The sequence below is a fragment of the Octopus bimaculoides genome, chromosome 3 (assembly GCF_046866305.1).
Source record: "Octopus bimaculoides isolate indiv1 chromosome 3, ASM4686630v1, whole genome shotgun sequence".
NCBI lineage: Eukaryota > Metazoa > Mollusca > Cephalopoda > Octopoda > Octopodidae > Octopus > Octopus bimaculoides.
This window is the reverse complement of record NC_142930.1, coordinates 33,760,675-33,784,193: the sequence shown is the minus strand read 5'-3', so window position 1 is coordinate 33,784,193 and position 23,519 is coordinate 33,760,675. Positions and strand designations below refer to the sequence as shown.

The following is a 23,519-nucleotide window of genomic DNA, read 5'->3' as shown; positions in this document are numbered from 1 at the left end:
TCGTTTCGATATATGACAGAACTTTTTCAAAACAAATTTTTCATTTCTTTGTTCATTCCCTCGATTTTAGCGCGTGTGTATATTTGATAAAGTAGCTTAAGGCCTTTGGCGTCTATTTACAGCTTGTGGCTTTACTTCTCGTAATTGCCCTTAATATAATATAATATAATATAGTATATATATATATATATATATATATATATATATATATATATGAAGTAAACACAAATGGACGTTGTCAACATTTATTCTAGGCCAGCTAATGTTATCTATGTCCAGGTCGATGTTTAAAATATTACCTGTTTAAAATTTTACATGATGATGGTAGATTGTAATCTTTTATGACTGCATCAAATAAAATAAAATACTACCGAAACGCTTGTAACTTTTAAACAACATTTGTGTTTAGTTTTTATACCCTCTAATGACCCATCCCCGACTCGGATCAATGGTTTAAATTCGATTTATGCAACTGTTAATCCTGACATGTTTTCTTCTGTCTCCGTTTTTTATACCTCTCTCCATCTGTTTTCTCGTCTCATTCAAATCTGTAGAAGAGCGTAGACTCGAAACGTAAAAGACTCTTCCACTTTTCCTGAGCGTCAAATTACTTTGCATGGATATGTTAGTAGAAAGCTCCGAAATGATAGTAACATTGATCATAGACCAATAGCCGGATTACTTCCTCCCACTTTGAAGGGTATGCGTTTACAATCCAAGAACAGGAAATATCAACCAAGTACATGATGCACAAAAGGGATAGCGATGCAAGAAAATCAGTAGAATCTGACAACGGATGCAGACTTTATGGAGTTAACATCAAAGATATCATCGACAGTTATTTGAAAATGTCATCACGGTAATATCTACCGATGAGACATGATGTTGTAGCTAGGACACTCTATAATGAAATACGTAGGAAAGAAAAGCCCGAGAACAAATGTATGGTAGAAGTCACAGCCACTCATAATAAAAAGGAGTTCTGGTAGAATGCCCCAGTGAAGACCTCAATAAAATGTAAGCACAGCAGACCTGATATAATGATTTGGGATAGAGAAGAGAAACTGTGTACAGTTGTAGAAATTAGCTGCCCAGCGGATGTTAACATAAAGCTGAAGATCAGTGAAAAAGAGAATACTTACGCTGAACTATTGAGAAATCTGCAGTTACTCTATACAGATTACATGTTCAGGTTTATACCTGTAATTATTGGGACCCTGGGATATGTAACACACTGCCTAAATACCAATCTTGAGAAATTAGGCTTCCCAAAACCAGAAAAGAGAAAGCTAATTCGAAGACTACAGATCCAATCCATCACTGGAAATGTAAAAATCTGTAAAACTTTCCAGAAGTTTATCATTTAAATATATATGAGCATGTCTAGATATGTAAGTATATGCATGAGAATACATACATACATACAAATACCCTGTTGTTGATGTTGAAATTCCAATGAAGGAGCTTTGGATCTAGGTTAGAAACTGGCTCTTTCTCTATTGGCAAGAAATCTTGAAATAAAACTGAACAATGACACATAAGTACATGTATGTAACGTGTATTTTTGTATGCATGTATATATATATATATATATATATATATATATATATATATATATATATATATGTATGTATATATATGTATATATATGTATATATATGTGTGTATGTATATATATATATATATATATATATATATATATATATATATATATATATGTATATGTATATATGGGTGTATATATATATATATATATATATATGTATGTGTGTATGTATATATTCAATATCTACTTAAAAATGGATGTCTTAGAACACAGAATACTGCAAATGTTTACCATTAGAGAACTTTGCATATAGACTTTTGGTGCATATAAACACTCTTGTTATACCACTAGCGGGAGATAAACAAATGACATCGCCGTCACCAGGACTACCAGATCATGTGATTTCAGCCTTCTTTGGTAGACACCCGACAGCTGGATATAGCAGCGACTCCTCTGCTAGCGATATACACAAAATTACGGTGCTGAATCAGATACTGGTGTCGCAAGTAGCCAGAGGGCTTTAATGCTGACAGCAGCGATAGATGTTGATTGTCTTCTGCTAGCAGTATAAACAAGAGTGCTTATATGCACTGCACATCCACATGAGAAGGTATCTCATGGTAACTATTGCTGGATTCTAATACAACATCCATTTTTAGGTGGTGATAAATATCACCTTTTAGTATTAATACAGCCTCTGTCACTATCAATAATACATACATGCATACATATATATATATATATAAACACACACACATGCATATACATACACACACACACACACACACATATATATATATATATATATATTATTCTTTTACTCGTTTTAGTAATTTAATTGTGGTCATGCTGCAGGGCCGCCTTTAGTCGAACAAATCGACCCAGTACTTATTCTTTGTAAGCCTAGTACTTATTCCATCAACCCTTTTGCCGAACCGCTAGGTTACGTTGACGTAAACACACCAACATCGGTTGTTAAGCGATGGTAGGGTGACAAAAGACATACAAATACACACACACACACTCAAACGCGCGCGCCCGCACACACACGCACATATATATATATATATATATAAGGGACGACCGTGCGAACTCATAAAAGGAGAAATGGTGACGAATGGAAAAACAGAGGACTCCTTTTATTTAAACGTGTCACACGGTCGAACACACAATTATATATCGATGGATGATATATATGATATGTTATGCGACGATAACATAGATGACCAGTAATGAAAGACCACAACCGTATAAGATGAATAACTGAGATATTTATTGTAGTGTTAAAGATGTATGTCTGTGTGAGAGTGTGAATGCGACATATAAGAACATAATCAAAGACAGGCCGTCATACAAAGAAAAGTGTGTATGTGAGTGATACATGTGTGTATGAGAAATATTACAGCAGAGAAAAAGAGAGTCAATAACACGTGAACAATTATACCAGTTCGTTAGTACACTATAGGAAAAGTTCTGTATGTGAAAGTGAGGAGAGGCTGAGTGCGGCAGTGCTGATCACTAGTTGTGATGTCGTGGCATCGATGCCGGGCCGTGATTCTTGTTATACAGATGTTCGTCGCTGGCTGAGAATTTCTTGTCTGTTTAAGAACTCTTGTCTGTTTATTTACCGTGGTGAAGCTGAGTCACCTAACAGAATCGAAGAGAGAGATGTGCCGCGGAGGTTTGGTTTGGTGTACATAGTGAGTCGTGTTGACGCTGGTAAAGATTGTTGCTGGTTAGTAGTAATCGTAGATTCGTGTTGGTCATGATGATGATGCTGGATAGTAGTCGTAGACTCTTGTTGCTGATGTGGCGACGGCGGTGGTCATCGTGGCTGGACGAAGCTGCTGAAGTGGTCGCTGGCTGCTGCTGCTGTCGTGTGGTACACGGAACAGTCTCTGAGAGAAACTGGACCGAGACAAATTATTGGGTATGAGTTAAAGCTATTTATAACAAACTATGGGCTCCCGAAGGCTTCAGAATTTTACTCTATCACGTGACCTTATTAGGGGCCGTGATTGGTCAGTTTGCGTTCTGGCGGGAACGGTTCGAAGAAGTTGCCGATTCGAATAATGATCAGTCACGTGATGGACAAGGAATGGGTTCTCTAATACGCTCGCATTTATTTATATTTAAATGAGAAGATTGTATGTAATGGCGATAGTAGTTTTGTATCTAGTGACGATAGGTAGTTTCACTACATATATATACGACGGGCTTGTTTTTGTTTCTACTTCCAAAGGTTTGGTCGAGTCTATAGTAGAAGACACTTACCCAAGGTGTCACGCAGTGGGACTGAACTCCGAACCATGTGGTTGGGAAGCAACACCTTTCCAATTTAGATACGTATACATTGGTTGAGCTGGTCTCTTAAAATAAGATAAAATAAAATAAAATAAAATAAAATAAAACAGAAAATAACCTATAAGCGGAAGGGTAGAACTCTGTGTCTGGAAGAGAAATCTATTAATTTTCTATGACATTTATTTCTGAGAATGTCACAATAATAATGTTTTGTGCTTTTTCAATCTGTATGAAACCAGTACAAGTTTCTACTATAACATACTTAGTCTGCACAGCAAAGGAATTCTACTTAAGTGATATATTGTATCTGCTTGCTCATGATTTATCTCAATACAATTAGAGAGCAATGTTTACATTAGGTGGGGTTATATTTTGTGAGCAGGTATACTGGATGGAAGGCTGATAACAGACTAGGTCATACACCGCGTTTTCTATTTACCTTCTTCATCTCGTTCAACTACAAGCCGTTATCTAAAGAAACAACCGGCTCTGGTCCTTCTTGACTATTTCTAACACCGCATAAAATGCTGGTTGTTAAACGGGGTGGAAACAACAACCACAACTTAATGAAGGAGTGAAGGGAATTTCAGCGCTGATTTCATTCTTTCTATTGATTTTTACATAACTCATATCATAATTTGTTTAGTAGACACTGTGTGTCGTATTCATTTAGCAATGCTTTCTGTATTAATGAATCTATTTCGATTTGTTTTTGTTGATATTTTATCGATGATGATGATAAAAATAATAATTACAATGGTTATGTCGTAGCTGTGGTTGTTGTTACTCAATTCGTTATCCAATCAGTTCTCAGGATCATATTACCGTTGGCAGTCATACTGGATTCAATACATAAAAAATGATAAATTGACTGGAATGGGTAAGTACTGAATTTAGTTACTAACTTTATATACATATATATATATATATATATATATATATATATATATATATATATATATATATATATATATATATATATATATATATATATATATATATATGTATGTATATATATATGTGTGTATATATATATATATTATACACACACACTCACACACATGTGTGTATATGCCTATCTATCTATCTATTTATTTGTATGTATATACAAGGGGGTTACTGAAAAGTTCCTGACTTTGGGTAAAAGAAAATATAGGAAGATCAGTTAATTATGATTTCATTCAACATATTCTCCTCTCAGATTCACACACTTCAGTTTTTCTAAGCCCTGTAAAAGAACAGGGAAGGTTGGGCCTACAGCCAGGCCTTTCGCGACACCCTTAAAACCTTTTAGCATCTCCTTCCACACACACACACACACACACACACACACACACAATGAGGTTTGTACATTTTACACTAGTCGAGTAATTTGCCAGCAAACCAATTTCCATGATCCGATTTACTAATCGTGATTGTAATCATTTTCCTTATTTCCAGTTGCACCTCCATCCCACAAGAAAGTCATGACAAACACCACACAATCAAATATCACTTCCGCTATAAATCTTAAGTCTTTGGAGAAATCAATATATTCCCTCGTGCAATGTTCTGTACCATGGCGCGACGGTAAACGTTCAGCTAATTAAGTTCCTGATCTGGTTTCAATTCGCATGTCAAAACTTTTTGCATTATTTGCGTCGTTAAGCTCCATTGGGAAAAGCATGAATGCCATAGCGGCCCATCTTTCTTTTTACTAAACGTCAAGCCTTTTGTTTTTGTATGAAATCAATGTTGGCTTAACTTTGAGTTTTGATCGCAATAAGCGGATTTTACAGTGTGTGTGTGAGACTGTGTCCATATACACCCAGCCATACATATCTACACGCCAACATGCATACGTATATACACACATGTACACACACACACACACACACACACACATATATATATGCGAGTAAAAATAAGTACAAAAAAGGGGGGGTTTGTATGATTGTGTATAGAGGAATATATTATTTTGTTTAAAAGAGTTCCAACACTATCTGTTTTTTATGTTTTATTTATATTCCTGCAAAACCAATGTGAGATATAGAATATGGAATATACAATATATAATATAATATACAATATATAATATAAAATAAAAATGGATGGTACTATGAAATAAAGTATTGAATGTCTTATTGAATATATGGAATATGTCTTATTGAATAGATGAAATATTGAGTGTTCAATATAAAGGATTAAATATATAAAGGCTTTATATATTTAATCCTTTATATTGAACACTCAATATTTCATCTATTCAATAAGGCATATTCCATATATTCAATAAGACATTCAATACTTTATTTCATAGTACCATCCATTTTTATTTTATATTATATATTGTATATTCCATATTCTATACCCCACATTTTGTTTTGCAGGAATATAAATAAAACATAAAAAACAGATAGTGTTGGAACTCTTTTAAACAAAATAATATATATATATATATATATATATATATATATATATATATATATATATATATATATATATATCTTAATATAAATTTGAGTGCTGTTTCTTTGTCCGTTACATTTGTATGTTCGTTAACTCCCCCTAGAATGTTGGTGCAAGGACAACGAAGCTCAAACCAACAACTCCCCTAATCCCAGGAAATGTCCTAAGGGGGTCTATATTTTTAAGGGCCGCTTAATTGGGGCCCCACTGACCCCCTATTTTTACTGCGCTTTAAACTAAATACATGGCATTGGCGACCAAATCGAAGCAATGACAATGAATTTCATACCATGAAATCCCAGTGAATATCGTAAGGAGGTTCGATTTCTGAAAAGCCGCTTAAATGGGGCTCCATTGCCCCACCCCTGTTTTTACTGCTTTTACCTCGCTCCTACGCTTATTGATTAAACTGTGATCAGCATCAGTGCTTAGCACATTTGCAGATATAAGTTTCATTACACAAGGGTAGAGGGCCGCGAAGCGGCCCGATAGTGGAAACGAAGGCCTCAAAAGTGCGCTCCGCAGGAGCCAGCCTGGATGCCGCCCGAGGGGATACTTTAAGGCTACTATATATATATATATATATATATATATATATATATATATATATATATATATATATATATATATATATATATATACACGCGTTCATGTTACATACAAATACTCACACACATGCATACGCACACACGCTCGCATGCACACGCACGCACACACACATAAACACGTACACACACACATACACATTTGTATGTTATAATTCCGTGTTTTTTTCAAAGTTTTTTTGCCAATAAAGAAAGAGCTGGTTTCTAACATAGACTCAAGACTCCTTTATTTGAATTTCAACATCAACAGGGCATTTGTGCATGTATGTATGTATGTATGTATGTATGTATGTATGTATGTATGTATGTGTGTGTGTATGTATGTATGTATGTATGTATGTATCAATGACAGTTGTAAATAGTGCCACCGGGGACGAAACTCAGAGTAGTAGACAGCCAATATTGGATATAATAAATATATCTGTCCACACTTTACCAAACATATTGGGTTCTGCATCAGATAATGTTTGCACAACGTAATGTATATGATGGACAGATAGATAGGTAAATATAGATATAGATATAGATATAGATAGATAAATCTATCTATCTCTCATTCTATCTATCTATCTATCTATCTATCTATCTATCTATCTATCTATCTATCTATCTGTCTGTCTGTCTGTCTGTCTGTCTGTCTGTCTGTCTGTCTGTCTGTCTGTCTGTCTGTCTGTCTGTCTGTCTATCTATCTATCTATCTATCTATCTATCTATCTATCTATCTATCTATCTATCTATCTATACGCACATGCATACGTATACACACTCTTATATATTTATGCATTCCTAGTCGTGGTTGTGGTGTCGGGCTCACGACCATAAAGTCAATCTTCGATTCCCCGACCAAACCAGCATATTGTGTCCTTGAGGAAGATACTTCAGTTTACGCTACTCAACTGAGATTTTGATTAACCAACTGCTGATGCAGCCACCTACCTCCGCTCTCTCTCTCAAATTGCCGAAACCTGGTTGTCCCACTGGGCCAAAGATGAGAGGATCAAGAGAGAGTTCGGATCTTGTTCAAAACGGGGGCACCAGTATTTTCTTAACGAAACACTTTGAAACTTGGGACACTGGTAGAATGTGTCATATAAAACATCTTTTTCTCTTAGTCTTCTTAACAAAAAAAAAACGTACATCGCAAGTAATTTCATGTTAAAGTTGTCGTATTTCTGTAATTTCAACCAATGACTGACGTCCATTCAGCCGAATAAATTAAGTGCTGACTACGTAAACAAACGATTCTCGCGGTGATAAAATTATTATTTCTTTGTCAAAAAATGGCTGAAGCATATTGGCAGTAGTTAATAAACCTTTCTATTATAGGCACAATGCATGGTTTTTGAGGGAAGGAGCAAGTCAATTAGGGTTAGGGTTAGGGTTAGGGTTAGGGAAAACGAACACACGTGTGTTGCCTCTGCAAAATGTCAGAAGTAATGGAGATTAAATACGCTTTACACCGCTTAAACTGCCAAAGGAGTAAGTGTAAACAACTGAATACTTGTCAGTGATTGGTTGAAATTATCGAAATAAGACAATTTTTTACATGAAAAAAATTCGAATACAAATTTTTTTTTCTGTTGTATAACACAAAATAGATAAGTATACGAAGTTTGAAAGTCTTTCGGTACCAAAAACACTACATAAAACATTAATGAAAACTGGTGCCCCCGTTTTGAACAAGATCCGAGAATTCTTGTTTACTCGCAACTATTTAGGCACCTAAAACAATTAGCAAAAGCATGATACATGCTACCAAGTCATTAATGATTCCAGTTGACAGCACTAATGTGAGTGTATATGTTACACACAAGTAACAATAGTCGACCTGAAGGATTTTGTTTTACCCCAAAATTAGTTCGTCTTGGAATCAAAAATTAAAATAAAAACGTCAGACAGACATAAACTGAATTTCCTTGATCGAAAATACCATAAGTCCAGATTATTGAATTAAGCGAAGTACAAGTTATCAAATACACCAATTTTAGGAGTACAAGTATGGGTGGAGCATTTAACGAAAGCGCAGAAAAATGTCGGTTTTGCACTAATTGCCCATCAATGTTTTTAAGGCATGTAGTGGTATGGAGTTGTGTATCCGTATACACACACACACACACACACGAGAAAGAGAGAGACAGAGAAAGTGACAGAGAAAGAGAGAGACAGTGCAAGAGAGAGAGAGAGAGAGAGAGAGAGAGAGAGAGAGAGAGAGAAAGAGAGAGAGAGAGTGAGAGAATATGTATCCGTACATATGTTCACACACACTCTCACATATAATGATAATTATAATTCTTTCTAATTTTGGCACAAGGTCAGCAATCTTGAGGAAAGTGGTTAAGTCGATTACATTGATCCCAGTCCTTGACTGGTACCTTTGTTTGTAGGATGTTTTTGCATTGTATATGTAATATATAAGCAATACATATGTATTATATTGTTGGCACTCCGTCGGTTACGACGTCGAGGGTTCCAGTTGATCCGACCAACGGATCAGCCTGCTCGTGAAATTAACGTGCAAGTGGCTGAGCACTCCACAGACACGTATACCCATAACGTAGTTCTCGAGGATATTCAGCGTGACACAGTGTGACAAGGCTGACCCTTTGAATTACAGGCACAACAGAAACAGGAAGTAAGAGTGAGAGAAAGTTGTGGTGAAAGAGTACAGCAAGGTTCGCCACCATCCCCTGCCGGAGCCTCGTGGAGCTTTAGGTGTTTTCGCTCAATAAACACTCAGAACGCCCGGTCTGGGAATCGAAATCACGATCCTATGACCGCGAATCCGCTGCCCTAACCACTGGGCCATTGCGCCTCCACTCATATGTATTATATATGCAATAACTAAATTACACATTATGTACGTTATTGCCTTTTGTTAGCACGTGATCCCCCGGTCCTTGGAAAATTGTCTGGCATGAAACTGTTTCATGGTGCCCAAAAAGTTGGAGGCTGTTGCTATATAGATTTACGTCCATCTTCACACATGAATCCTGCCTGAAATCTAATCTGCATCACTATGGAGTCATATCACCCGTTCAAAAACTCTTGTCTTCAATGTAGTCTTAATATTTTTTACCACAAAAGCAATGAGAGCATAGTCGTACGTTTAATACATGTTAGTGATACTTTAGTTTATTAGAGTATAGTAAAAAATTGTATTACTGACCTTTATAAATATTATTATTAGAAATGAGATCAGGGTGTCGGGCTGGCAGAACTGTTAGCAAGCTGGGAGAAATGCTTAGCGGTATTTCGTCTGCCGCTACGTTCTGAGTTCAAATTCCGCCTAGATCAACTTTACCTTTCATCCTTTCGGGTTAGATAAAATAAGGACCGGTTACTCACTGGGGTCGATGAAATCGATTAACCCCCTTCCTCCCCAAATTTTCAAGGCCTTGTACCTAGAGTAAAAATAATTATTAGAAATGAGATTAAGGCGGCGAGCTGGCAGAATCGTTAGCACACCGGGTAAAGTGCTTAGCGACATTTCGTCCGTCTTTACATTCTGAGTTCGAATTTACCTTTCGTCTTATCGAGGTCGATGTAATCGGCCAACCCACACCCAACAAAATTGCTAGCCTTGTACCAACATTTGAAAGCATTATTAGAAATGAAATCTATAAAAAAAGAACACAAATAAATAAAGCAATGTATTTGTAATGGTAGAAATTTAGAGCACCGAAAAAGTGTTAAAGTAGTCAGTTACGGCTCTCTGCGTTCGAAATCCAAATCATGCTGCGATCAACTTTGCCTTTTGTTATTCTGGAGTCGATCTATGAAATAAAATACCAGTCATGTTCAAGGGTCGATTTTATCAACCATACTCCACTCAATGCATGGTCTTATACCAATGGTACTCTATCACTATATTATACACAATGCCGGATATAATGACTTGCTAAACAAGTCATTATATCTAAGGTTGTGGGTTGAAACCAAAACACAAGTACTTTTTCTTAAGATATATTGTTTTTAAATTTTGAAAGTGTTTATTCAAACATGCTCATATAACATCAGACACAAACATACGACCTCTCTCTCTTTCTCTCTTTCTTTCTTTCTTTCTTTCTTTCTTTCTTTCTTTCTTTCTTTATGTATGTATGTATGTATGTATGTACGTATGTATGTACGTGTGTATGTGTGTGTCTACCTCTAAGTTTGGGAAGCGTATGTGCTTATGTGTGTATGTATGTATGTATGTGTGTGTGTGGGGGGGGGGGGTGCTGGCTTGTGTGTTTGATTGTATGTTTGCCTCTCTAACAGGCAACTCGATATTTTGTTGAGAAAATGAGAAAGGTTAAGTACCTCTCAGAAATTTACATAAAAGATCAAGAAAACATATAATTATGAAGCGTTATTTGTATGAATGCAGCGCTCTTCTGAACGTATTTCCCCATGCTTATGAGCAACAACATAACTGATCTCTTTTACTTGAGTCAGGCAAGTTAATTGCTAAACGTTTTCATATTACCTTCCGTTTAGTTTTGCTTCATACTAACGTTTCACACAATTTCCTTGTAACCAAATCTTGTGGACAGTTGTAACTGAGAAATATCTTCATGAGCTTCAATTACAACCATCGGCGATTAATCTGCTAGGAACATTTTACTATATAGACACCGTTACGACAGAAATACGACTTTATTATGTGACTATTTCAGTCAGCATACTGCATAACACAAAAGGAATGAATTTTCTACTAGTTGTTTGACCTGTTTGAAATAGCAGCCAAATCCTACCCTAATCACATAGTTTTGTCTCAATAACAGGAAGGGTACATTAGATAATGTGGCCCAACGTGTACCCAAAAAACAGGATGTTTCCGGCTGGAATGCCTTAGATCGTAGTTCTGCTCGAACAGAGCTGACTCAAGGTTAAACAACTGCATGAATACAGGAATGTGTTTTCCAATCAATAGTAAAATTACCTGTCGTTGCTATTTGTTCTCGGGCCAGCCCTGATCAAATATAATTATGATCAAAGACACTTCAACCGTAACAAGTCTATTTTTTTCTTAGGCACAATGCACCTTGTATTATCTGGTGCATACAGAAAGGTACCACTCCAAAAGTGGCTAACATTCAATACTAGTCAAAGATTGGACACTAAAAATATTTTTATTGATCTGGATTCTTTTGTACTTGAGATTTTTTATAATTCAATAGAATGGGGAGGTACTCAAGGTTTTCCCAAGCCTTCTGAAAATGGTGGGGTCAGCTTAGTTGATGTTCTTGAATAGCTGCAAGAAGAACATGCATAGGGTGGGAATTCCAGAGTAATTTTAGGGAGAAAGTTCTGGACAAGGTGGTTGTTACAAGACGGGAGTGGATGAAATATAGGTGACGACAAAATATTAGTGGTTCGAAATCAACAAGTTCGGAGAAGCAGAGGTCACTGCAATACTGGCAGGAAAAGAAGAATGAAGAGACAGCATGTCTGTGGTATAGAAGCTGGATTGTATTGATAAGCAACTTAAGATAAATTAGTCAGATAGCCTTGTGCTATGTGATCTTGAACGTCTTTATATATATAGTTAGCAATACCGTTCCAGATGTGAGAGCAGCATTCCATTGTTAGTCTCCTTCAGATTTATATAAGCTTAGCAGTTTTTAGTGGCTGACTATGAAGAATAAGGCCAGTTTTTGTAGCATAGTCCTTGCTATGTTGAAGATTTCAGATAGCTAACAGAAATCATCAATAATTGTGAAGAACATTTTCAGGTATCTTGAATGTTTCAATTAACATGTTATTAATGATTTGGGAAGTACGATATAGCCTTCTCGATATGTGTTGTGATTATGTCTTTAACTTATTGCAAGAGGCAAGATTGGTATGGCTCCATTGATTAATATTTTCGAGCTCACTGTTCATGGAGGCAATGCAAGTTAGATTCCAAGGTTACATGTGGATGACTCTTGGATGTGCAAGATTAGAGTAGGATGTATTTGTAGTATCATTTACATCGAAGTGGGTATAGCTGGAGGTGACAGCAAACAGGTTGTTGATGTACAGAAGGGAGAGTAGGACAAAAACGAATTTTGAGGCATAGCAAAGTGTGATAGCTGACAGAAAATCACCGAATCAAAAAACTAGTATAGGTAGAAGTATAAGTAGAAGATTCACAGGCAAGACACCATCGTGCAGCGTTTAACTTTACAGTGTGAAATCTCTAACCACAGCCGATCTATGGATTACAACTCGAAAGTTCAGCAAACGAATCATTGGTTACGTATCCATATATCTCAATACTAACAGTGGTGAAATGTATCACATTGCAGTACTTACCTGCAGCTAGCTGGACTGAGCAAACACGAGCAATCTTAAATATGAACAGAGTGAGGGGAATGGTGTCATGATTGGATTTCTGAAGCCTTTTGCCGGTATTCTGATACGCCATTGTGTGGGCAACATCGAGTTTCAGTATTCACAGTAAATGTTAACGAACAACGAGAGGTAGATTACAGCAAGGCATCCCATTCTTTCTAAACAGGTGCCAATCACAAATACGCGCGCGCATGCACACATACATTCACACACATGTGTATAAGTATACACTATTGTGTGCGTGTGCGTGTGTGAGTTTGCTTGTGCATGTGTATTTGCATCCACAATATATGTTCACTGTATTACTAACATATTTACAACATTTCTCTTTATTTCACATTTTCTATCCTAATTGTAAATAAATTACTGTCCTTAAAAAAAAAAAAAAAACTGACATAAAAATCTCATATTTATTCGAGACGTGTAAAAAAAGTTTTTGTTCCGTTCAGCAAAAAGGTTACTCCTTATATTTAAAAAAGTCCATGACATTTATTGAATAAAATGATGTTAAACTTTTAACCTATTATAATGTTCAGCTCATCCTTTATCAGTACCCCAGTTCATTTAACACTAACACCTAAATACCACACATCTCCAGGAAATAGAAATACTGTATCATTGCTTTCCTCATGAGCAACTCTCAGCAAGAAACTATCTAAAGCTCCTCCCATACCGGTTCTAATTAGTTCTACTGACTTCTCATGGAAAAATGATATTCTCAACATTTCCTAAAAACAAAGCAACAAATTTCTTCCATTTTGTGTCAAGTTGTTGAAGTGTAGTTTATTTCTTTTTTTGAATAATTAGCTGCCATCAATTTGCAGCCAAATCTCCCTCAAATAACACCCTGTAACCTTAGAAAAGGATACATTAAATAATGTAATTCTGGCTTTCCTGTACACAGAAAAAACGTGATGGTCACGACTGAAATGCCTTTTGTGTAGGCCAGCTTGATCAGTGCTAACCTGATGCTAAACAAAAATAATAACTCCAAACTTACTTGATTGCTCCACTTGCAACAAACAATAACCATATTACCTTCAAATCATACTTTATTGTCATAAAGATTGAAGAATGTGCCCTGAATGTTAAAGGCACACAAGAGCTAAATGGTGATGTTACACCGGATGACTGGTGGTATTACACCTACGAACACGAACGGTCTCTCTGGTTGGCTTCCACCCAGTTTCTGCCCATTAAATTTCATGTCTCAAGCTTTTGTTCATCTTGAGACAACGGTAAAGGCACTTGATCAATGTGCTGCATAGTGAGATCGAACCACACAGCCACACAGTTATGCTTGCATACAAGCATGTTATATCTTTAAATCTTCGTTTTTATCCTTCTAAGGTCGATAAAATAGGTACCAGTAAAGTAGCGGAGGCGATATAAATGCTTTCACTCCCTACCTACATTTGTAGCATTGTATTTGAGATAGAAATGAATGTTTAAAGCTTTATATTTTCTTGTTTGCATGAATCGAAATAAATGTTGGAGTAACAAAGCTTGATCCTAATACTAACTATAAAATACTATACAGTAAGATACAAACTAATATAAAGAACCAACTCATTAAAATTACACATGTTAAGAGAAATATAAAATTCTGGTCGAAATGTCAAGGAGGATAACTCTGGATTTACGGTTAATTAAACGTTGAATGCAGAGGAGTATGAGTTTGATCTTAGTAGTACAGTGACAACTCTGGACATGTTTCTGTCTTATAAGACCTCCATAGTCAAACAATCTCACAGTTGCTGTCAATTTTTTTTATATGACTTGAGACATTTATTTCTGTATATTCTACCTTTAATTAATAATTCATTTAAATTCCCATTCTAACCAAACGTATTCGTTACGGTAATAATTTTACTCTTCATTACCGATGTAATTTTAATTGGTTAAATTTTATCCGCTCACTATATTAAATATATTGGCTCCAGCTTTACTATTTGTCCTTTATGATGTAGACGTTCCTGTGCATTCTTTCCTCTCACCTGTTATTCATACAGAAAGGAATAGTGATAAATTTAACTTGGGCCATTAAGACAATTCTAGCAATGAACATTGTTCACAATTACAACGATAGAACTGTAGCAAAATCTTTCAATACGTGACTACGAAAAAAGCACAGATGAAAGAAAAACTACAAACATAGGGACAAAATTATTTTTAAAATAGAGACGTGCAGAAATGGTAAAAAAATTCATCTTACATTCATTAAAAAGATTTTGCGAAGTAGATTAATGCATATTATTTATGGACTCAGAATTTGAACTCATGTCAATGTAGTATTGTGAATTGTAAACAACGATTGTGAAGGTGACTTATTGAAAAAAAAAAAAAAGGTGAGTGAAGGAAAACGCCCACACGTCTATACACCCTAATATCCAAATAGCTCAGCAAATCAATCGAGTTAGAGGTTCGGCCCAGGTCTCCATGTGTCAAGTGCTATCGACTGAATCTATGAATAATGCAAGGGATTAAGAAGGGGAAATATAAATGTGCTCTAGATATGATCGTTGTTAATTGGTTGCCATAGTGACTAGTACATCTCATTAAATATTGGCAACTCAATCATTTTTATTTGTCGCTGAAATTTGTTCTGTCTTCAAATGATCGACATTATGCAGTGAACAAGAAAGTTGATCTAAAATTCTGGCATAAGCAATTTTCTTTTCCTGTCGGTTCAGAGATCTCTCAGAATATCAAAAGGTATCGTCAATATTATAAAGAATAACAGAAACATCATGAAGGAAACCGCTAATAATATAAATGCTATAAAAGTTATTGCCAATATTATTATGAACTAGTATATCCGTATCGTCAAAAATCCCGACAGTTTTATTAGTGATAGAAAATGGCGATCAAAACAATAAGAGAAACATTTGATAAATATCAACAATCGAGTAAATATATGTGCTGACACAGAATTGAAGCACTTGAACAATCAGATACAGTCATAACGTGTCGGTTGAAAATATTAGCACCCATGTAATATATATACAGTATATGTATGTATACACACACACACACACGCGCGCGCGAGAGAGAGTAAGCACATAAATGCAAAACAAGGTGGAAGAAAATAGCACTCGAATACCGAAGGTAGAGTAATGTGCTTTTTGTTTATTAAAGCTGCAAAAACATCACAAAAAACTGTTACTAAGTGTTTTATGCTTCCGTTTGTCGGACAGTCGTGATCAAGACTGGAATAAATTTTATTCCAGGCTTGATCACAACATGAAACTTTTAGTAACCGTTTATTGTGATGTTTTTGTAGCTTTAATAAAAAGATATGTGTATATATATATATATATATATATATATACACACACACACACACACATATATACTATAGATATGAGAAATTCTGTCTGTGGGTGTGTTTGTGGAGTTGCTAGCTAACTCCTCCTACATCGTTTTATCGATTTTGATGAAACTTAACATGTGAGTAGAACTCATGTTTGGGAACCTCATGGCATACTCAGATTATTGAAAAAAGTTGATAATAGGGCTCCTGGAAGGGATCCTTATATATCTAATATATTTCATTTTAGCAGCCAAGTGAAATAACCCATTCGCCCAGATTGTAACAGTCAAGGGAAATAACCTATTCATTTTCCTAAATCATTTGGTATAAATCAAATTGAGTATGCTTATTTCTTAGTATGTGAACTGTTAGAGTTATTTTCGCAATTTATCCAGTACAACCCTTATACAAGTAAATACTATTTTCTTAAACAATAGATCCACTTATTTTGGTTAGTAACCTATTCACGAATATACCAACACTAGCACCCCTGAGGGTAATATTCTCTGGGAATGCACAAAAGCCCTTTTCAGTTATTTACTTTGAATTGTTATTATCTCATATCTGATTAGCCTGCTATTACGTAACATACTTCACGATTTTAGTACACATACCTTATTAGTATTTCCTCCTAAGTTCTATATACTTTGGGAACGCATCAAAACCCTTTTCGGGGCTACTTTATTTGAATTCTTACTATCGAGTAACTAATTTCATGTTATTATATAACTGACTTCACAATTTGGGTAGTCATAACTTATTGGGAATTTCTAAAACCAAGATCCTGTGTAAGATAGTTTGGTATTCTCTATAAATGCACAAAAACCGTTTTAAGGGCTACATACTTTGTATTGTTGTTATTGGATTAGCGAAACAATTATGAGAACAGAACCAAGGGATAAGCCCAAAAGCAGGTTTACAGTTATTCCACTATCTCTTTCCCATTCATATATTAACAATTTAGATCTTAATTATTAAAAAAACATGTAACCATTATTCTATGCTAATTTAGTTAATTTTGTCATGATCCCTTTTTGTAAGGCAGAAATTTAAATGTAATAAAATGCCTTAAAAGAAATTTAAAGTGCCTACGTGATAACTGTAAACCTATTTTTGGTCCACCCTGTGTATATATATGTGTGTGTGTGTGTGTGTGTGTGTGTGTGTATGTGTGTGTATGTGTGTGTGTGAAACATCCAATTTTCCTTGCTCGCATCGATCAGACAGATTTCGTATAGCCGAATGCCATTCCCGTCGCCAAACCTCCCCTGCTTTCAAATGAGACAATATTTTACCATGTCCAAACATGATTACGTGGAAGATTGGAAACAAGGAACATCTCTTGCATGACAGTAACACTCGCTTAAAACTACTGCCCGATGCCAAGGCAAGGAGACAGCAAAACAAACACACATACACGCACACACATATACACATCGAGTTGATTATTTGTGTAACCATGATGGTCTGTTGATCACATGAGCTGACTTCCATTGTTTCCATTGATTTGTATGTATGTATGTATGTATGTATACAACGATGAACTGATAAAGTGATAGGTCTAGATGAAGGGCAAAGAGCCATTTCTCTTTATATTTAAAAATCACATTGAGTTAAGTGTTATCAATTTATTAAACATTTAAACAAATATTTTTTATCGTCACTATAGTTGTAATTTTTTATAATTTTGGGCTCAGCACTAAGTTATATGTTTCTCATGCAAATAACATCCGGGGAAATTTCCCCCAGTTATTATTTTAAGCTGTCATATTTGTGAATGTTTATAGCTCAAGATTTTTATATCCCTCAGACGCCAAGTGACGGTTAATTGGTGGGAAGATTAAGCTTCAATGAAATATATTTTCTGTTTTCACTGTACTTACAGACGATCAAACTTACTCTCAACAGCATCGCCCCCGTTCAACTTTTAAGTAATTTAAATTTAATTTGGAGTTATTTCCCTTGTCTTTCTTTAAATCAAGAATTTATCATGAATGCTAATGATTTTTCTCTTCACTAAAAGTGAAATTGTAATTAATTAAAAAGTAATTGATATGTTAGCTCTCCACCACCACATCATTAACTATATGCAATCTAGTAAGGCATCAAAGAAAATTTCAATAACCACATGAAGAAATTTAATAACATTTTACCGTGAAAAATAACAATATATGTCATTTAACATACACAGTACTTAAGTACGAGTTACAATTAGTTTCATGCTGTGGAAACACAATGCACCAACAGATTTATATATCATGCCCTGTGCTTCCAAGCAATCTTTCAGGCTCAAATATACAACATGGCCGGTATTATTCGAAAAAAAAAAAAAATTGGGGGCACAGGTCTATGAAAAAAACACAGAGAAAGGACGAGGGGAAGGGGAAGGCAAAAAGTAGGGTGAGAAAAAGCGGAACGAAAAAATAAAAGTTGAAAAGGTAAAAATAAAAATAAAATGAAAAAGAAGGAAGGAAAAGAGAGAAAGAAAAATAAGAATTGCCTCTCCTATTTCTGTTTAATTAAAATGAATGGTGTTCGAATCAGATTTAATAAAAGCAAGTGTAAAATATTTCCACGAGGAGGAGGTAAAAGTCTGTGAGACTGCATGCTTAATTCGAAGTTTGACAAGAGAAATTTGTTCATATCTTTCATCTTTTATCTTTCACTTTTTTCAGTCATTGGACTGTGGCCATGCTGGAGCACTGTCTTGAAGGGGTTAGTCGAACAAATCGACATTAGAACTTTTTTTTTAAGCCTGGTACTTATTCTATCGGTCTGTTTTACTGAACCGTTAAATAACGAGGTCATAAACAAACCAATACTGGTCAAGAGGTAGTGGGAGATTAACACATACACAAAGACACATATAGATATAAACATATACGACGGGCTTCTTTCAGTTTCTGCCTACCAAGTCTACTCAAGGCAGTGGTTGGGAAGTAAACGTCTTACCACCACTCTAAATTTATTTAAGATTTCGAATCTGGAATTAAGTAGGGCTGTAGAGTTCTGGCATCCAAAAAGAACTTGAGATCGTATGGCCATACTTAGCCTGGGCCTTGATCTTTTTGTATATAACTCCACTTGATTGAATGTGTTGTGTAGTTACCCTCCAGATCCCATATACAGCTACCTATGTGTCGAAAAGAAGACTGGTGGTTTGCGCGTCTTAAAATTACTTTAGAATAAATCAGCATAAATTTTCTTTTGGATTTCCTTATTTTGGAGCACTGCTGTGACTTCGGTTTCATAAAACAGTTGATCAAATATGCCTGATCAAGTAGGAAAGCTTCAGGATTTCGACAGTTACAACTTGGAGTGAGTTCTTAATGTGGTCTACGAATGATAATGTTTTTCATATCGGGGCAGCAGCTATATAAAATTTTAATTGTACGTCTATTAAAATTTTTAATATATTTATGGTTAACTAGGAAATGCCTATCTATTAAGATCAGGAATTTTTTTTATGTATGTTAGCCTTAGCATTCAAAGAGAAAAAATGGGGAGCAGCCATATTATTTTCCGGAGTCTAGTTTTAGGTTCCATATTTTTAATGGAAGGGTTGTAAGATATCTTATTTCTGGAGCCACTATCAACCAGGGTATAATTATTGTAGGAAGCTGCTTTATCGAATATTTCCATAGAAGAGGAGAGATTAGATATTTTATTACTGATATCGGTTATAAGGTTTTTAAATATTATAGAAAGTGATAGGATGGTTTATGTATGTACATGAGTTCCTTATTCAGTTTATGATAGGGATTACAAGAGCACAAGTTCAAGTGTAGGAAAAATCTAAGAAATCAGCTTTAGAGAAATTAGTAGGTACCATAATTTTGAGGCCTAATTGACTAAAAGTATATGTCCATCACCGTCGTCAGATATGCCCAAATTATCATCATGGTATAGACCAATATTATGGGATAGGCACTTAGATCTTAATGTATTTAATATATAAAGACCTACTAGATCACATATGTCAGCACTATCATACGACCCCATCGACACAACAAACAATTCATGTTTCTGTTATGTATGTATATATGTATCTCTCTCTCTCTCTCTCTCTCTCTCTCTCTCTCTCTCTCTCTCTCTCTCTCTCTCTCTCTCTCTCTCTCTCTCTATATATATATATATATATATATATATATATATATATATATATATATATATATATATATATATAAGAAGTTGAAAATGCATTTGGATTCGTTTAGATTTTTTATTTAAAATTATTTGAAGACTTAACCGGTTTCACAGATTTCTCTGATTTTCAAAATTTAAAATAGAAAGACGTGGAGCTATGATGCAACTGTCTATATTGCAAGACAGTTGCAGCATAGCTCCACGCCTTTCTATTTCAACTTTTGAAAATCAGAGAAATTTGTAAAAACGGCTGAGTGTTTAAAATTTTTTTAACAAGAAGTCTAAACGAATTCCAATGCATTTAAACTTCTTTTTTCTATATTTCTACTCGTGTACAACAAAATAACTTTGTTTTCTATATACGTGGTCTGATCAATAAGTATTCAGACTGCTGCCATAGTAACGAAGTTAAAGCACGCAGAGTGAAGCCGCTTGGCACAGATTGACCTTGAACACTGCTGCGTATGTGCACTAAGTTTTAACGTTCTAGTTCACTTCCATTGTTTACAGCAGTGCTTAGAAGAAAGGTGTGTAACATGTGATCATCGCATTGATCATGACAGAGAAAGTGGAGTAGAAAATTTCCATCAAAATTTGCCAAAAGCTTGATGATACCTGCTCAGAGGCTTACGCAAAGTTTTCAAAAGTTTTCTTCGTTCTTGACACAATCAAGGTGATCTTGTACAACTGAAACCCGAGTGTCTTTTTGGTCAGCTGAAAGCAGTTTTGGCATAAACTTAGCAGACAAGCGTCTCATACCCAAATCTTCACTGATAATGGATTGAACTGAACCGTAACTAATCTGCACATCCTCTGATAACTCACGGATGCTGATTTGACGATTTCTCCTCCCAGCTGCACTACGCGCGCACGCACACACACACACACACACACACACACACACACACATACATTACACTGCATTGAATTAGGATGTATTTTTTAATGCGGATCTAGTCTTATTTGAGAAGGCTGAATTTAAGAGCCTGAAAAAGGTGAACATATTCCCTTTGGTCTTAAATATACAGCAAGGAGTAAAATTTACAACTGTAACGGACATTGGTAAAACACGTCAAATATGATTACGAAGTGTGATTTATATTGTGAGTGATGTGGAAAATGGAGAGAAGGGCGTGGTTTATTTGGTGAGCAGCGTGGCTAATGGAGTGATGGGTGTGGTTTATATAGTACGTAATACTGTTATAATTTACCTCGAATGATGAAAATTAGGATTAGAGGCGTTCCAGTCGTGACCATGTTGTCTTACTGTTTTAAACATAGTGCATCTAAGACCAGCCAATGCATTCTCCCATACTAATTTCAAAAAAGTTGTAGGGTGTGATTTGAAGGAAATTTGGCAGCCTTTTCCAGCAGATCGCATGACCATGTCAGCTCTGTTAAAGAACATAGTGTGGGGAGAATTGTGACTGGATTGAGGATAAATATAATTAGCGTAAGTCAAGTAGCTAATATTCGGCCAGCAATATTTTTCAGCTCATGACAGGCCACATGGCCCAATAATAGGAGAAGACCATAAAAAAGTGATGGTGTCATATGACGGTCATGCATTCCCCCGCTAAAATTCAGCGAAACTGTTTCGGCTGCAAAACGAAATGTGATACGGTCTTGACACGCGAGAAGTTTATTTCTTCTATATTTCGCGTATGCCACTTTCCATATTAAAACCAATTTTCTTAATAACGTTGTCCATATTGCAATAAATAGCTTTCAAGATATTTTCAGTTGGAATATCTAATCTAAACACTCGTTTTCATTTCATAAGGGAAAGAAAATAAAAGCAAACCAACTGTAACACTAACTGGAAATTCTACGACAGTTTTCGCAAGGAGAAATAATGGCAATCATTAAGAATAATTAAAATGCGAACGGTAATTTATCTTATCGTTGTACAATGTCAACAAGTAACCCTATACTCGATTTTCTAATCTCCTAAGAAATATTTTATCTGCAAATCATAAATTTGATATCATTTGTTGTGTTTAAATCTATATCACAGTTGAAGAAGCGAGTTGATTAATTAAAATATGTTAAGAAAACGTTCAATCTAATTTTGTAGAAGCAGACGGCTGATGTATGAACGTATCATTTGCAGGCCTACTACACGGTCTTGATATACAATTGCATATCTTTACCATGAAGTTAAAACGAAGTCGTATTAGTCTCAGCTACTAAAGTAATTACCTCATACAACACGTCTCTTTAGAATAACCATACAATGAAAACATTCTTCTCGGAGTAACTTGACAGCTGAAACAATTATTTATTTGTAACAACTTGAAGATAGCCGAGCAAATGTCAGCATCTTTGATTTAATATAACACTGTGCAGCTTGACATCACAATGTCCTTATTCTACGAGCGAGGTATCAATATTCTGGTTCAGACTTTAATTTGACAGACACCCAAACACACCACAAATACACACATACGTGCACATTTAAAGAAATGCCGAAATAATTATAGCGAAGGAAATCAGAATCATAGAAAAGGTGAGTGCCAAATAGCGAGTGTTGCTTTGAATGTACAAAAGATAGTATCTAATGAAGATACAATTAGGGAATAGTCCATTTTTATATTGTTTTGTTTTTCTATGTCTAGGTGGTCGAACGGAAGCTTCTCTCTCTCTCTTCCTACTTTTTTTCTATTCACTTTCTTCTCCCGCTCTATATACCGCTTTCTCAATCGCTTCCCTTCTCTTTCTTCTAATCTCTCTTTCTCAATATCTATTTACAGCTATGTACTCTAAGCCAGTGATCTCCTTATTTTTTTTCACGACATTAGCCCCAAAGATCACTGAAAGACTAATTAAGAAC

General features: G+C 35.4%; 1 protein-coding gene across 1 annotated transcript in view; it reads left to right on the top strand.

Moving 5' to 3' along the window:
- Positions 1–4,077: 4,077 nt before the first annotated feature.
- The window catches only part of LOC106870926 (synaptotagmin-9), a 238,781-nt gene continuing 219,339 nt past the window's right edge, over positions 4,078–23,519 (top strand). Inside the window, exon 1 of the mRNA XM_089348786.1 lies at positions 4,078–4,730. Coding sequence (XP_089204912.1) covers positions 4,727–4,730 — 4 coding nt within the window. The 5' untranslated portion in view covers positions 4,078–4,726. The remainder of the gene's footprint in view (positions 4,731–23,519) is intronic.